Consider the following 17,680-nt stretch of genomic DNA (forward strand, 5'->3'; position numbering starts at 1 on the left):
AAGAAGGAAGGAAGTGAGGGAGACAAGGAGGACGGGAGTGGGGAGGGGAGGAGGCAAGAATAGAGAAGGAAAGGAAGAAAGAAAGAAAAAAAGAAAGAAAAACAAAGAAGAGGGAGGAAGGAGGAAAGAAAGAGAAAGAAAAAAGGAAGGAAGGAAGGAAGGAAGGAAGGAAGGAAGGAAGGAAGGAAGGAAGGAAGGAAGGAAGGAAGGAAGGAAGGAAGGAAGGAAGGAAGGAAGGAAGAAAACCCAGCATTGACTTGACGGCAGCTCATTCTCTCCCAGCCAACACTTTTTAAGAGAAGCGTGCACTAAGCGAGTGGCCACTCCAGATTCACTGTTCCTAGAGCTGTTTTGACCTTCAGACTACGTTCAATTTTACTTATAAATGAATTTTTGGACTTTATCTTGTCGACAAGTTGGTGAGATAAGAATAAAGAAGCAGCCTACATAAAAAAATGGAATTTCTCCTCAGGACCAAGGAATTTCTCCTTGATAAATCAAATGATGTCATTTCAAAACACCTCAGTTCATAATTCATACAGTAGATATATGAGCACTAGTGTGCTCCTTTCCTCATAGCAAAGGATCAATAGACACCTTAGACAAGGGATTCTTATCTTGAAATCTACAGGCTCTATGGGTTAATTTCAGGGGGTTCATGACTATGGGTAGAAGAAACAAAATTGTATCTTTATTTTTAATAACTTCTAGATGAAATTTATCATTCCCTTCAATTTTATATGTATGCAACAAACATTATTCCAAGAAGGCATCAATTTTCTCCTCTTTAAAATAAGGTGGTTGTAACAGATGGTCTCTAATGTTCTATCTAGCTCTCAGTCATTTTCCTATGATATCCCCTTTGTTTCCCAATCTTCCTTAGGTAGCTCCTAGGGAAGAGTCCCACCTCATTCCCTCCCAGGCTTACATCAGTGCTTTGACCTGAAAGCAACCATCAAATCTCAGAAAGAGGCACTCACCATACACTGCAATGGTTTTTGTGTCCTGGAGAATCGCACTCCCAGCTGAGACTTGGACTGTTATGGTGTTCATTCCTTCCGAAGTAAACTTAAATGATTTGCTTCCCTCCAGGGTGATCAGAGGCTATAATCACATAAACAGAAGCTCACAACTGAAAGACAAGGATGCCTATACTTGGTCAATCAATGAGTCAATCAAAAAGCCTTTATCTAAAATGTGCGCTGCTCTGGGCTAGTAGATATAATAGTACTTTTCCGTGCTTGTACACTATTTTTTAACTCTAGGCTTGTAATGTGGAGTCTCTGGAAACTTGTATAACTAAGCTTAGATTATGCCTCATAATTTTTCAGATGTTAAAAATGGAGGACAAGTACAGTTAAGTGACTTGCCCAAGGTCACACAGGTACTAAGTGACAGATCTGAAATTCAGGACTTCTGAATCCAGGACTCTGAATCAGGATCTCTGAAGCTGTCCTTGGGAGAACCATTGGGAGTGTGTGAGTATGTGTCCTTGGGAGAACCATTTTCAGAAAATGCAATTTGGTATCATTAAAATGGGTCACAGCTCTTTGGCATGCAGCATCTCTATCTGTGCATATCCCATTGTCAAGTAATTCTCTTGGACTGAAGGGAGATTCTGACAGAGGTTCTGTTACTCTAACCCCAAGCAAGATTTTCTGACCATCTGATGAAGCTACTGGCTAGATAACTGGAACCTTGCCTGTCCTGGATTCCTCTTAGTAGCTCTTGTGGGGACTTTTACAGAAGGTAGCCGCTGGGAAATCTGCCCTTCTTTCTGAATAAAGAAGTAGATACTAATTGGATCGTGGATTGGGAAAACTAAATGGAAAAACCAAAGAATCAAAGTCACTTGGTATGGTGCCTTGCAAAAGAATTGGCCATGGGAGCACAGAAGCGAAAGATTATTAGCCTGCTGACCTTCCTTGACTCACTCCACACAAACATTGCCTTTCAGTCTTTTCTTGAGTTCACTTAATTAATTTTTAAATCAAAATTCATTTACACCTACATAAAGGAGAGGGAAGCATTGGGTACAAAACTAAGTGCTAATATTAATGCTTGTTGGGAGAAAGGTTTTGTGTGAGTGTGTGTGTGTTAAGTGTGTGTGTGTGAGTGTGTGAATGTGTATGTGTGTGTACATGTGTGAGTGTGAATGTGTGTGTGGGTGCATGTGGGAGTGTGTGAGTGTGTGTGAGTGTGTGTGTGTGGGTGCATGTGTGAGTGTGTGTGTGAGTGCGTGTGTGTGAGTGTGTATGTGTGTGTGTGCATATGGGAGTGTGTGAGTGTGTGTGGGGGGAGTGTGGGAGTGTGTGCGTGTGCATGTGGGAGTGTGAGTGTGTGTGTGGGGGGGGAGTGTGTGTGTGTATGTGTGTCTAAGATGGGAAAAACCTACAAAAGACTCTGTAATGACACAACAGAAAGATTCCAGACTTTTTCATCCCTTTTTCTCCCCGAGGGTCAAACTAGATACTTTCCTCATAGACCAGTGAGAGGTAATGGGCCACATTTGCACACATAATTTAACCGAGAGAAAAAGTAGGCCTTCTTTGTACTTCACTCCCATCAAAGCTGGGAGGGAAAGCAGCGATGGGCACTCCTCCACAGTCATATGAGAAGCATAACTAGGTAGGTACAAAATAAGCCTTTCTACTCCCTGGGGCTATGCAAAGGCACCTCTCCAGTGAAAGCAGAAATGCAGCTCTAGTGAAGAGGCTTCCTCATTTACATAAGATGCACTCAGCCTAAGGGGTAATGTCTCCAAATTAAAAGTGACTGCTCAAAGATCAAGATGTCTAACACAAAGTCACTTCATTTCCAGAGTTAGCAAGAGAGAGCATGCTGCACTTAGCAAGTTCCTGAGAGGAAGACATTTCTAATCCCTGCATAGACTATCTAGGCAAGAACTTTATTGCCTTCTAGTTCCATAACCTCATTTTTGGCATGGGGTAGTACATGGAGCACTGAACTGAAGACTCAAGAGCACATGGTTTTGAATTGCGCCTGAGAAAGTTACAAGCTGGGTAACTCTGAGAGAGTCACTGAGACTCTTTGGGCCTCGGGTTTCTCATGAATGAAACTGGTATCATAGCTCCACTTATGAAACAAGAATGTTATGAGGATTAAATCGTTCAGTTGTTTCAAGCGTATCTGACTCTTCCTGACCCCATTTGGGGTTTTCTTGGCAAAGATACTAGAGTGGTTTGCCATTTCCTTCTCCAGCTCATTAGACAGATGAGGAAACTGAAACAAACAGGGTTAAGGGGCTTGCCCAGGGTCACACAGTTAGTGTCTGAAGCTGAATTTGAACTCAGGTCCTCCTGACTCAAGGCCCAGCATCTATTCACTATGCCACTCAGTTGCCCCATGAGGATTAGTAAGATCATGCTTGTAAAGTGCTTTGGAAACCTTAAATCCCACTGTACAAATGTTAGGTATTACTATTACTTTGATGATAGTATCAGTCTTCCCTGCCCTCCGGCTCAGCATCCACCTTACCACCTCTTGCCCTTCCTTAGCAATCTATTACATTCCTGTCTCTGTACCTCTGGGTGTACATACACCTGACTGAAATATCTGGGATCACTGTCTAGATGATTAGTTAATCAGCGTGGTCTCCTAGGAAACAAAGCAGGCTAGTGGGCAGAAGATTTGGGATCTAATCCTGGTTCTGTATTTAACTACCAGTTCAGCTTCACTTCATTCCTCTGGATTTGAGTTTCCTCATCTGTAATAATGAGCAAGAAACTGCCCCTCTCCAGGCCTCTGTTTCATCATCTTTCAAAGAAGAAGCTTAGGTTGGATGGTCCCCACCATCCTCTTAGAGTACTAACATTCTATAAACTTATGTTCTTGCATTTGGAGTCAGGGTAGCTTTCAAAAAAATTATTTGCTTCTACAACTGGGTGAGACAGGGCTGTGGGTCAACAGGAGATAATTTTGCACTGCAGAGATGGGAAGACCTGAGTTCTGAAAAAGAAGGGTACTTCTTGGTGTGAAGAGCCAGAGGTTACCTACCTCTGTGTTGTTCCCATGCCACCATACATAAGTCAGGGTTCCCACTTGACTAGGCCACAGCACGGCTGTTGCATTGACCTCTTTGTTCTTGGTGGTGACAAAGGGAAGTGACAAGTGTACATGCTCCAAGGGACCTGTGAAAACAAAAGGGAAAAGAAACCACAAACGAGATCTTGTAGATGGATCTCCTTAAGATTCCTTACCCAATTTGGGGGACTGTGCCAGCCTCCCCCAGCAAAATACAGCTGGTCTTTGAAGTGGAACAGGACACAGCATGCCGACACTCACATCATGATCAGCACTATTCACAAGAGCTAGAGGGGAAGAGCATTTCTCCATGTGGAAACAGACTGAAAGGGGAATGTTTGGGAAGGAAGCCAAAGAAGCCTGGGCCTGCTTGGCCTCTGAGCCTCTGTCTGCTTCCTTATGGTTCATTTACCTAGTTTTGTAACTACCAATCCTGACCACTGAGGTCCATTTAGTTGTAAAAGAACAGAATCTTTATTAGGGGCGTCTGATTTGACAGGTGAATAAATTGAGTCATAAAAGTGACTAACCCTATATCCCCAAAATAGTAAGTAACAAAGACAAGGTTTGAACCCACTTCCTCTGATTTCAAATACAGGTCTCCTTTGAGGTTCTTTTAGAGATTTCACGATAGACCCCAGGTCATAGAAAAGGATGGTTGCAGGAATTCTAACTCTACTAGGAAACACCTCTGAGGATTAAGTATTTAGTAGTAGATCTGGAAACAAAGCATCTGACTGTTCCTTGTTACTTAATACTTGTGGGAATCCTGGGCAACTAATCAATCAACAAGCATTTATTAGACATTTACTATGTGCTAGGCACTGTGCTGTCACTTAACTGCTCTGGGCTGCTATTTCCTCAGCCAAAGGGTTGTCCAAGGCACCTTCTGGTCCTAAGTTTACTATTATGTGATCTCACCATAAAGATCATAGCCCTCCTTGTCTGGTGTGCTTTCCCTTTTATCTCCCTGTCTCTCTCATGTCATACCATGGTGATAGGACAAGAAAAGCAAAGGCAATAGTTATAGCATCTTTGTAAAGATCATTTGCTGGATCCAAGTGTTACACTGTCCTAGTTATGATGAACCGATGAACCTGCCTATCATGTCACTCCTATTCATTAACAATCCACCCATTAGTAGATTTTGTTCAATGGTAATAGCACTACTTATTTCAAGTGAAAATTTTCTTAAAAAACAAAACAAAACTCTCCAGTTGATGTTAGAGAAAGTCTGCTGAAAAGATAAGGGTTAACCTCAGGGACCAAAAGAGGAAATAAAACCACAATTGAGTTCTGATTTGACCTTTTTTCCATCCAATTATCTGTTAATGAGCATAACAAACATAGGTTGAATGTAGAATTGTCTACATAGTGATGGTCTGTAGATATCAGCCAAATGCTAGAGCATCTTTGCTTTCTAAAATGGGGTTCTTTGGCTGAGGAGGGAATAAAGTTATTTCTTTTTGTGACTAATGCAAAGAACTTGACCAGGTGAGTGTCTGCTTCTAGCTCAGAAGCTAGCCTCTTGAACAGCTCATACAGCCTGTAGATGACCAGACACAGAAGGAAAGTGGGTACCATTAGATACAGGAGAGAAGGCAGACCAACTTAGTTATGCTGACTGTATCAGCTCTGCAGCTAGACTTGAAAGTTGCCTATTTGCAGTGCACAGATGGGACAGCAGGTGGAGCTGTATCACCCTATATCAATCAAGAAAAGCCAATTCTAGGGAAGCAGAGAAGAGTTGAATTTAGGTATTCCTTTTCTGATGTCAGTTTGGAATCAATGTGATGTTAGAGCACGAATTGTCCTTGCAATTTGTATTTAGTTGAATACCCCCATTTTACATATGAGGAAACTGGGGTTCAGAAGCTATGAATCATATTCTAAGAAGCAGCCTTCAAGGCTCCCAGTCCAGCTTCCCCCCTTGTCCATGTGAAGGAAATAAGGCTCAGACACCTATGACAGTACAATGTATCCTGTAAGACTTTACTTCAGGACAACCTGGACGCAAGTTCTAATAGCAACAGAGGCAGGGAAAGCTAGAGTGTGAAAGCCAACCACAGATAGATTCCCTTGGCGAATCTTTTAGGAGGTCACTCCTATTTCGTTACATTTGTAATTTTTCTTAAATCAGGAACACCTTTAAGTGAGCCCCACACGCTCTTGTAAATATCTAACGCCTGCTTGGTCAGTTTCAGGAGCAGAGGCCAGAAAGCTTGTTTCTTTTCACCCGTTCTAGAGGAACTGATTTCTTCACTTAAAAAACAGGACAGTGCTTCCCATCACGCACATAACAGGGGACTGTCACCTCCCAGCTCACATCTCTCCCCTTCTCACCTTCCATGTTCTGTGCCCTGGGGTCTATCCATCTAGAACGTTAGCACTGAGTCTTCTCCTTTCCCCATCCTTCCTCCTTCTCTCCTGAGCTGATTGTATAAGCCTCTAAGCTTCCAATTGGCAAAACAACATATATTGCAGCTCCTGTCCGAAGTATGCGCCCTTGTGGTAACTAAATTCTCATTTTGTTGCCTTTGTTTAGGATCTCAAAGCACTCTACAAGATAAAACTTGTTGCCACAATTTTATGGAACAAAGAAGATCTAGAACCTTTTTTTTTTCTTAAATGTCCTACAGAATGAGTTATTGAACTACATGAAAACCTTAAGACTTCTGACCTTCAGTCCCAAAGTCACAGCTGGTATAATTTGAGATTTTTAGTCAAGGGTCCTGCTGATGTCCTCAAACATTTTGGTCCTGAGAGTCTCACCTGAATCTGGAGGCTGAATTTGTGTTTAGAAAAGGTCTTGATATAAATGAAAAAGGGAAATAGATATCTCCCCCTGGAAAACAACAACCTAGTTATCACCTCTACTATTCAGAGAGAAAATGATTACTTTTTTTTTGTTGTTTTTATTTTTTAGGAGGATGGGTTGGGGGAGGACACAGAATATGGTTTAAAAAATATGACGGTAGATTGGTAAAAAAAAAAAAATACCAGTAGGTGATGATATCCTAATTCCTTTGCTGACCAACCAAAAAGTCATTTGGATACTTATAAAAAAGCTACCTCCTCTTCATCTGAATTATTCATAAATTGGCAGTATCCCCTAGCCCTACTGAAAAAGAAAGACATTTACAAATGGTCTATCTTTCAAGGGGGTAGCTAGGGGAGGGGGAAAGAGATCTCCTATTCATCTTTTTTCAACTCATTCTGCAACTCTGCACAGTCCCTGTTGAGCTAACTGCAGGACTGGCTGAGCTAGGCAGCTTTGCCTTCCTGAAATTGGCATTCTTACCCAAGGAAGGAAACAGTCATTGCATCTTGTGGTTTCATTAGTTTGCAAACTCACAGAGCACTGTGGACACTCTCCCCAAGGAATTCCCTCCTGTCAAGAAACAGCTTATTACCTAGCCGCTCCAGTGAGAAGCTGTCAGCCCAGTACTGGAAATAGCACCTCTGAAACATTTTCTCTATTTGTTTCTGATGACCTTTGCAAACCTTTATTAATAACCTCTGATTCTGGCTCAACTCACCTTTCTGTACTGGAGAGCAGAGAATGGAAGGGGTTGCCACGTAGCAGACTGTGTGGGAGCATCTACCTGGGGATAAGATTCTGAGGAGGAGCCATTCCATCAGCCTTGAGCTGCTTGCCTAGACTAATTATTGCCTAATTTCAGGACTGGACAAATCCAAAGCCAGGTGGCATTTTGAAATGAACCAAAGCTCACATTCCATCAGCTCAGCTAATAGAGTGAACTGTCTACAGCCACACACATAGATAGCAGCACAAATACACAAAATGATCCAATGAAAACAAGGTGAAGAGTCAAAAGACTTGGGTTCTAGTTCTGCATTTCAGCTGCAGTGGTACTGAATAAGTTACTGAACCTCTTTGTACTGCACCATCTCACTCTGGAAGATAGGCTTGATAATACCTATGGTATCATGGACATGAGGATGTTAAATAAGGTCATAGAAAGAGAAAGTGATCTAAGAGCTTTGGGGGAAAGGTAATTTATATTACGGTAGCTTGCTAAACATTGCTCCTTGTTTTGTAAACTTTTATATGCTTTGGGGACGAATAATAGTTGTTTGTTTAGAGTAAAACTCTGATATGATACAGTTAAATTTGTAAGAAAAATGTTAGTCCTGCCCCTCAAGGTGAGTGTTATAAGGAGTTTTCTAGTCTTGAGCTTGAGGAGGTGTGATTAATTAATCATATTAGCTCAACTAGAACTGTTTGCTGTGATGGCCACATCTAAATTTTATTATCAGAACCCACTGTATCTTCTAAGATCTCTGAAATTCCTCTGTGTGACCACAATCTCCTAGCCTTCCATTTTCCCCTCCTCTGTCCCCAATTTCTACTATTCCTGATTACAATTTTCAGGCTTCTCAATTTCTTCCTATTCTTCTAATGATATTGGCTGCAATTCCCTCTCTACTTAGGTCAGAGCCAAGGTTAGCCATGTCAATAATGTTGTTTTGTCAAGCCTCAAATGAATGCCACGTCCCCTTAATTTTCTGCTCTCTTCATGGTGCTACTGTTCAATAATGCTGATACTTCTATCCATTCACCTATCCTATTCCCTACTTATGAGGAGCTCAAGATTGCTGGAGGAAATCACAAAACCACAGTGGCTGAATCTACCCAAAAAAAACTTAGATGGACCCTCCAAGTTCTGTGCAAATACTTTTATCCATCTTTTATTGATTTTTTGTCATACTTCTCTTCTCAAGTCTCCTTCCCAATTAGTCTTACTTAGCAGGTGACATTACCTCCGACTTTGCTGTAAAAAAAAAAAAGAAGAAGAAAATATTTTCCTAAGCCCTCCCTTCTTCATAACATTCCCATTACTGTCAACGGAAACACCATCCTTCCAGTTGCCCTGGGTATATTCTAGGTATTATCATCAACTCCTCATTTTCTCTCACATCTTTTTCTGATCAGCTGCCAAGTTCTGTCAATTCTACCTTTTTAGTATCAATAAAATGTACCCCTTTCTCTCCTCTCTACTCTAAGGCTGGTCTTCATCTTCTCACATCTGCTGGTTGGTCTCCCTGACAATTTCAGTCTGTCCTCTACTCAGCTATCAAGCTGATCATCCTTAAGCATGGGGCTGATATCAACACTACTGCCCCTTCATGCCTATTACCTCCAATATCAAATACAAAATGCTCTGTTTGGCATTCAAAGCCCTTCCCAACCTGCCTCTCTCCTACCTTTCCAGCCTTCTCACACCCTGCTCCCTGCCATGTATTCTTTGATGCAGGGACACTGTCCTCTTTACTATTTCCTGTATCTTCCTCATGCATGTGTATGTTCTAAACTCTGTAATAGTTACAGACTCTATTTAATGAATTCTCTTTGTTCTGTTCAAGGTTCCATTCAATTAGACTTTTCATGTCTTACTCCTTAACCTGAACTGAGAACATTTTCTCCCTCTTCCAAGGCCTGATAGCACTTCTTTTGGATGCCTCCTTTGAAGTAATCATGCTTTCCCCTTATACCTTAGTCACAGGCACACTCGTTCTTTCACCATTAGATTATGAGCTCTCTGAATAAAAATCTGAGCTTTATTGTTCTCTCCTCACCTTCCACAGTACTTCCAACATAGTAGCCTCCGCCATAATAGTTACTGTTATGGTTGTTTAACTGAACTGCTTTTGAAACATGGAACCATGACAGGTTTAGGATGGAAAATTGGAATACGAAAAGTTGTGATTACCCAGACTCTTCCTTCAAAGTCCAAGTTCGAGTCAGTTAACAACACATGAAATACAATTGAATATTATTACTGTTCCATAAGAAAGCATGAATGAAAAGAATTCACATAAAAAGGAGAGGATTTACAGGAATGAGTAAAGTGAAGTGACATGAGCAAAATTAGGAAACCAATATATACAATGCCAATAACATCAGGAATGAAAAGAACAGCAAAATGAAACTGAATGTTGGTTAATTCAAATACAAGATTGGTTCCAGGAGAAGAGTGAGTTTAGGGAAATGTACCTCCTTCTCTTCACTCAAAGGTTGGGACAATGATTGTAGAATATTCCTAAAACTATTGAGCATAATTATATATTAGTTTTGCTGAACTTTTTAATCTTTGTTATAAGGGAAGGCTCACTGCATTAGGCAAAGGAGAAGGGAGAGATATGTGTGGAAATAAATGTGATATAAAAACAAAATATATGTGTATCAGTGTATTTAAATGAATGTATATATATATGTATGTAGGTGTGTAAATATATATATATGTATACTTATATACACACTTACATAAACACATATCTAATGATCCAACTTATGTCCCTTGGAGATGGTGACTACAAAATTCTTATGGAAAGCAGTTCTTATGTGGTGGTAAATGTTTTTCCTCCCAGAAGATATTATAAGTAGAATCACAAAAGCTTAGTCTTTTGCAGATTTTGGAAAGAGCCTTGAACTAGAAGTAAGAGAATGTAGCTTCAAGTCTGAGATCTCTTACTTCTTAGCTTTGTGACCTCCAGAACACTTCCTTTCTTTAGGCTTCAGTTTTTCCCTTCTAGAAAATAAGTTAAATTAGATAATTTCTAAGTTTCCCTCACTTTTAATTCCACAGGCAGATGAATCATTAAATTTCACTCTGGTAGAATCAATTCTTTGAAAATACAGAGATTATGAGCAATTGAAATGAAATCTCTGTAAAGGAGAATATTCTAAAAAAGAAATCCCCTTTCCTGAACTAGGGAGAGAATAAGTGATAAGGGAAGATAAAAGTTATTTTATAAACCTCATAAACCATTTACTGATTGCTCTGCTGATAACACCCTAGATAAACTTGGAAAATTGTAGACCAGAAATGACTCTTAAGGTTGGCATGCAGGTAGATGCTGCTAGCTAATTCTGTCTTACTTTTTACTTAATTATTCAGGGTAATACACAGGATTTGCAAAAAATTAAACAACAAAATCCAGCCACCATTTCTATTTGAGAGGAAACTCATTCACCACAACTTGAAATAATCTTACGTCTACAATAAATGGAAGCTGGGAAAACATGTTTGCCAATAATTTTATAGCATCTAATAATCACTTCATGAAACCACTTTGTATAGTATTAGTCTTGGTACAGGTATAGGAATTGAAGACAAATGGAATAAACTCCACTTTATTACTCCCATGTTACTACATGAATTTCCAGGAAAATTGAATTGATCTTGGCATTAGTTTCCAAGAGTATGATAAGAGTTAAGAGGTTTATACTCACCCTCAGCTCAAATACTAAGCAGACCTGTGGATATCATTGTCAAGGAGGAATCAGTCAGTCTTGATTTGAGGGCTTTTGTTAAATGACAGTGGTACTCTATAGATTCCTGAATAAAATTGCTCACAAAAGAGCTAGAATACTCTTGTGTGGGAAAAAGGCAGCTAACAGTTGCAGGATTTCCTTCTTCATTTTAGAAGATCAATTACATCTCAATGTTGGGGTCAAGGTATGGTATGTTTGGCTGTGGCGGATCAGTCCAATATGACTTTGGAAGGTTCCACCCCAGGTGGTCTCAAGTAATCAGTTAGAAGACTAGGGATGGAGAGGTTTCTGGATTTGCACAGCTCATGTTAACTTTGTGCTGCTGTGATTCTGCTTTGTTCATGGAGTACAACACCTTCTCGGTTTGGGCACACCGAGCTGAACAGTCCTGTGACTTTCCAGGGATATCCTAGCACTTGTAATTAAATGAAGACATTGATAGCAGGAGCCACTTAGTGGAGAAGCAACAGGTGACAGTTTAGTGGAAAAGGCTGCCTAGCAGATGATGTTAGTAGAATGATAAACTTCCTACCTTCTTGCAGCTATATTCAGATTGCTGAATATAATAAATTTCTTAGGCACATCTTTTGCATGAAAATTTTCTTGATTCTTTCAGTCATTCCAACTTGTTCACTTCCAAAGGACCATAACTGAAATTAGCTACTTTGTGTATGTGTTTTAATGTACTCATTAACTTTATTTTTATTCTATATGTATTCTATATGTACTTATTGCCTCCTCCATTAGAATGTAAGCTCCTTGGGATAGGAATTGATTTATTCTCTTTATTTGTATCCCTAGTATCTAGCACAGTGGTTAGCACATGGTACAGACTTCATAAATACCTGTTTCATTGATTGAAAATTGGGTCACTGGATGGCAAAGTATGACTACGTTTGAAAAAATTCTCTTTTGTGACTGTAGTTGCCTTACTTAGAAGACTGCAGAGCATTGACAACATCAGTTTTACTTCTTGCTTAGTCTCCTACCAATTATGACATTTTGGAAGGTCACTTCCTCTCTAACTCTGTTTTCTCTTCTATATGGCTAAGGATTTATCCATAGGCTCTCTTTGCTCCCTTATACACCTAAATTGCTATAACCCATTATCTTATGATCTATCATGTATTCTGTCCTACACAACGGCAAGGCATATATCAAACCATTCAGAAAACAGGACGGGTAGACTACAAAGTGTTTGAACAGTGTCAAAGCAAGACCATAAAATAGCCAACAGGCACACTAGAGAGGAACCAAATGGGGGCAAGAAATCACGAAGGGGTGAGAGATTCCATTTCTGACACAGATTTCTGGCTTCAGCATTGAGATTGGCATATTCTTAGATTCTGGAATGTATAACATGTACCTTCATCTCATATTCACAATTCAAAGGAGTCTAAAGGATCTATATCAGTGTGAAATAAACAAGAATAGTGATAAGTCATCCAAAAAGGAAAGCAGAGGTAGAAATCCTCTGTAATACATTATCTCCTTTTTCTTCTTTCTCTCCTTCCATCTTTCTTTCCACTCCTTTCTCCCTCGAGCTTCCTACCTCTCTCTTTCTCTCTTCCCATCTCTTATTCTCTCTGTGTTTCTCTCTCTTTCTGAAAAAAAATCAAGGAGTTCCATCTAGGCAGAATATTTTAGGTTTACAGTATAAAAGGTGTGCTACTCAAGGTATTTCATAAACCAACAACAGTAATAACATACAAGTTACATGTAAGTACAGGACGGCGCTGTCAGACCCCAGACTGTTGTCCACCTGAACAGTCACTCGGAAAATGCCCACATTCTGATAGACATGTTTGATCCCATCCTCGGTAGAGCTGAGGTTGACATAAGATACTGCAATGCCATCGCCAAAGTCCACCTGGATGAGTGTCCTTTGCAGGTCCCCCTGAGGAAAAAAAAATAGAAGAATTAGGATGCATGGGCTTTCCTTGAATATAGGATAATAGAAAATTGCCCTGGTTTCCCCTACACCCATCTCTGGCAGTACTCCAATTGAATCATGGAATGACTGAAATGTTTTATGTTGGCACAAAGATGATTTGGAAATAGATTTTGTAGTAATTTAAATCCTCTTAGTGAACAGTTGCATAAAGACATTATGCTTACAAAATACTTTGCATATATGTTTCCATATAATTCTTACATCAACTTTTGATATTGGTAGGATAGCAATGCTTGGGTAATTTTTTAAATTTATTTTTATTTACAGATGAGGAAATTCAGGCTCACACAAAGAGAACTACTGAGACTTGCTCAAGGTCATATGAGTAATAAACAACACACCCAAGATACAAATTCAAGCCTTCTGAATCCAAATACTGTATTTTTTCTACTTCATCACCACTGACCCCATGGAAACATTAACAAAAGATTCCCATTCATATGCTTGATGAATTAAAAAATAATATGTCACAAAATGACAAATGATTTCTTGGGTTCGAAAGAGTTAAAAAAGAAAAAGTCTTTAGCTGTTCCTATCTATGTTAATGACCCAGGGGACACCTGTGGTTTAGAAGGCTATCAAAATTACATTTTCCTCTCAATTTGAATATACTTTCATGTGTGCTGAACAATGTCTAGGAGGCAGTCCCAGTATGATATGTATGATAAAAAATTAAGTTTAACATATGTTGTTATTTATCATTGTGAAAATAAGTCATCTCTATTTGTATCATGGTTTATCGTCTTTAAGCTTTTCTACTATTGACAACCATATAAAATTGCTCCAAATATCTTTTAAGAAAAAAGATGATCAAAACAATTTTGAAGTTTTATGTCACACCCAGCAAATTGACAAAGGTGATACAAAATGGGAATAGTCAGTGTTGAAGGGGTTATGGAAAAAGGGGCAAATGAAAACTATTCTGGAAAGCAATTTTGAATTACGCTAAAATTAGGATGAAATCATCATACCTTTTGACACAGGTAGGCATCTGCCCCAAGGGAGTTGAAAGGTCTCATGTATATTCTCAAACTTTATTGCTACATTTTTGTAGCATAGAAATAAAGTGTGGTCATTGATTAGGAACAGCTAAACAAATTATGATAAACAAACATAATGGAAAATTATTGTGCCTATAAGAAACAAACAAACAAATCAAGGAAACATTAGAAGATATATGAATTGATGGAGAGTAAAGTAAGCAGAATCAGGAAAACAAGGAGAATTCTGGAAGGATGGTAGAGTAGGTCAGAAAACTTTCTGCTTTTCAAATTACACACACACACACACACACACACACACATGCACACACGCACACACGCACACACACAAAGACAGAACACTTCAGAGCAGCAGAAATAAACAAGGGTAAAACAGTTTTCCTCCTAAGACAATCTGAGAAGACCTCAGGAAAAACCTGACCTCCAGAAGCAGTTCAGCTTGAGTGAAATACAAACACCCTCAGTCTGACGGTAGAATCAGCAAACAACAAGCCCTGGGGGAAGCTGGGTTGAGAGGCAGACTCAGCCTTAGAAACTTTCATCTCTCAGAGAGTGTGTGTGTGGGGGGGTGACAAATGACTAGGAAAAGACTGAAAGACCATCAGCTATTTGAAGGATGCCAAGCCCAGCTGTGCTATAGGGAGAAGGTGCTAGCACACATCTAGTAAGTATCATATTGAGAAGGAGGGTCCCTGTTGGTGGGCACTATTAGGAGAGCAGAGTTCCTGGTTTAGGTTCCAGGGCAGAGAGGACAGCTGTAGCTTTTCAAGGGAGGAACCACAGGGAGCGGTATCATTTGAGGGATAGTGTGGTTAGGGGCCCTAGGTATGGCTTAGGAGTTGAGACCCCAAGGTTAGGTCCCAAAACAGACCTCAGAAAATATCAGTAAGAAAGATCTGAAGCTTGGGTCATCATTCCTCACATCTCAAGCCTACAATATGATTACATGAAAAACTGCTAAAATAAAATAAAACTTTTTTTTTTTAATGAATAATCACAGGAGAAAGAACCTAACCATAGATAGTTACTATGGGGATAGTGAAGAATTGGGTTCATATTCAGAGGAAGATAAGCCACTCCCTTTCCAATGAGAAATGACAAATGGTCCCAAGCACAAAAAGAATTTTTGGATGAACTTCAAAAAGAACTTTGTAAGTCAAATAAGAGAGATCAAGGGAAAATTAGAAAAACAATTAAGAGCAATCCAAGAAAATCAAGAAAATTATGAAAAGAAAGTCAACCAACTGCAAATAGAGAATCAAAAATTTAAGCATCATGATTCCTTGAAAACTAGAATTGGGCAAGCAGAAGCTAAGGACATTCTAAGACACCAAGAGATTATAAAATAAAATTAAAAAAAAATAGGAAAGTGAAACATCTTATCTGAAAAACTGCTGATCTGGAGAACAGGTTGAGAAGAAATAATATAAAAATTGTTGGATTACTTGAAAATTATGACAAAAAAGAATATTGAAACAATATCACAAGAATTTATCAAATAAATTGCCCTGAGGTTCTAGAACAAAAAGGAAAAGTAAAAATGGGAAAAAGTTCATTGGTCACCACCTGAAAGAGATCCTAGAAGGGAAACCTACAGGAATATCACAGCCAAATTTCAAAGCTCCCAGGTTAAGGAGAAAATATAGGAATAAGAAAAAAAAAGCAATTTAAATATTGTTTGATAAAGATTACAATAAGGTTAAAGGACCATAGGTCTTAGAATACTATATTTTATAGAGCAAAAGAGCTGGGGTTATGACTAAGGGTAACTTGCCCAGGAATGTTAAGCATAATCCTAAAAGGGAAAAATAAAAGGACATTTAAGAAAACACAAAGACTTTCAGATTTTTGTGATAAAACCCCAAGAACTTAAGGGAAAATTGGACATAGAATATCCAGGGAAAATATAAGGTAAACATTAAATACCAATTATAAGGGACTCCATGAGGTCAAATTATTTAATTCCTATATGTGAAAATATTAGCAGTAATCTTATGATCATCATCAGTATTTTGACAGTTTGAAAGAAAGCCGTGGATGGAACTGAGTATGATGGGATGATTTGAAACAAAATAAAACTGTCTAGAGAGAGATAAAAAGGAGCAGCTATTTCATACAAATGAGGCATAAAAGGAAAAATTGATACAGAAGGAGTTAGCGAGGGGAGGGCAGATTGTGCTGGAACCTTACTCTCATCAGGACTGGGCTAAGAAGGGTATAAAAGTCTTCCGAATTCAGAAAGAAATAAGAGAGCAAGGGGATAGGGTGGGGGAAGAGGATAAAGGAGGAACTCTTAGAGGGGTGGGTAGGTTAAGGAATAGAAGGACAAAGTAGCAAGCTAAAAGTAAAGCAGAGGAGTGAGGAGGGATAGGGTAAATAAGGTAAGAAGGAGAGTGAGGAAAAATTGGAAGGAGAAAAACACACAACAAGTAATTGTAGCTTTGAATGGGAATTAGATGAATTCACTCATAGAATGGAAATGGATAGCAGGTTAAAAAATGGAATTCAACAATATGTTGCTTTCAGGAAAAATTATAAAAAATGAGAGATATACACAAAGATACAATAAAGGAAGAGTAAAATTTATGTAAAAAAATAGCAGGGATAGTAATCATGATCTCAGCCAAAGTTAAAGTTAAAACAGATTTAATCAAAAGTGAAAAATAGAGAAATTACACATTTTATTCAATATTATTTTAGTGCATCTAAAATACCTAGACAGTATAAAATACCTGAGTGTTCACCTGCCAAAACAGACACAGGAACCATATATATGAATATAAACATGTTACTTTTTGTACAAATAAACTCAGATAGCAATAATTGAAGGAATATTTATTATTCATGGGTAGGTAAAGCCAATATAAGTTTTAAAATGACCTAACTAATCTACTTATTCAATGTTATCCCAAATAAATTAATAAAAAAATGATTTTACTGACCTAGGAAAAACAATAACAAAGTTCATTTGCTAGAACAAAAGGTTCTTTTTTTTTGTTTTTTGAACAGAAACTTCAAAGAAACTCGGGAAAAAGACGCAAAGGAAGTAGATTCAACAGTATCAAATCTTACACTATATCATAAGGCAAGAGCACTGTTGAAGTGTAAAAAGAATAATTTTGATTATTTTAAATTAAAAATTTCTTGTGTAAATAAAACCTATATAGCCAAAAAATAGAAGGAATGCAGAACAATCGAGGCAGGGGGAAGACAGATAAACATCACTCTTGAGGGCTGCTAGCACAGATTCACTCTTGATTTGGTCAGACAGGAAAGACACTAAAAAGGGGTTAATAATCTTATTTTATTCCAGTCTAGTTTTCTCAGAAGAGGATCGCTGATAATGGGAGCACAAATTCCTACACCATTTCCTGATCACCC

General features: G+C 38.8%; 1 protein-coding gene across 4 annotated transcripts in view; it reads right to left on the reverse strand.

The window, feature by feature from the left end:
- Positions 1 to 17,680, reverse strand: part of SORCS1 (sortilin related VPS10 domain containing receptor 1) — a 750,254-nt gene that overhangs the window by 42,541 nt on the left and 690,033 nt on the right. For all 4 annotated transcript variants that reach the window (XM_072621765.1, XM_072621775.1, XM_072621754.1 and 1 more), the window contains exons 19-21: positions 13,055 to 13,241; positions 4,018 to 4,151; positions 981 to 1,104 (exon numbers count right to left, since the gene is read on the reverse strand). In XM_072621765.1, coding sequence (XP_072477866.1) covers positions 981 to 1,104; positions 4,018 to 4,151; positions 13,055 to 13,241 — 445 coding nt within the window. The remainder of the gene's footprint in view (positions 1 to 980; positions 1,105 to 4,017; positions 4,152 to 13,054; positions 13,242 to 17,680) is intronic.

The sequence above is a fragment of the Notamacropus eugenii genome, chromosome 1 (assembly GCF_028372415.1).
Source record: "Notamacropus eugenii isolate mMacEug1 chromosome 1, mMacEug1.pri_v2, whole genome shotgun sequence".
Taxonomy (NCBI): Eukaryota; Metazoa; Chordata; class Mammalia; order Diprotodontia; family Macropodidae; genus Notamacropus; species Notamacropus eugenii.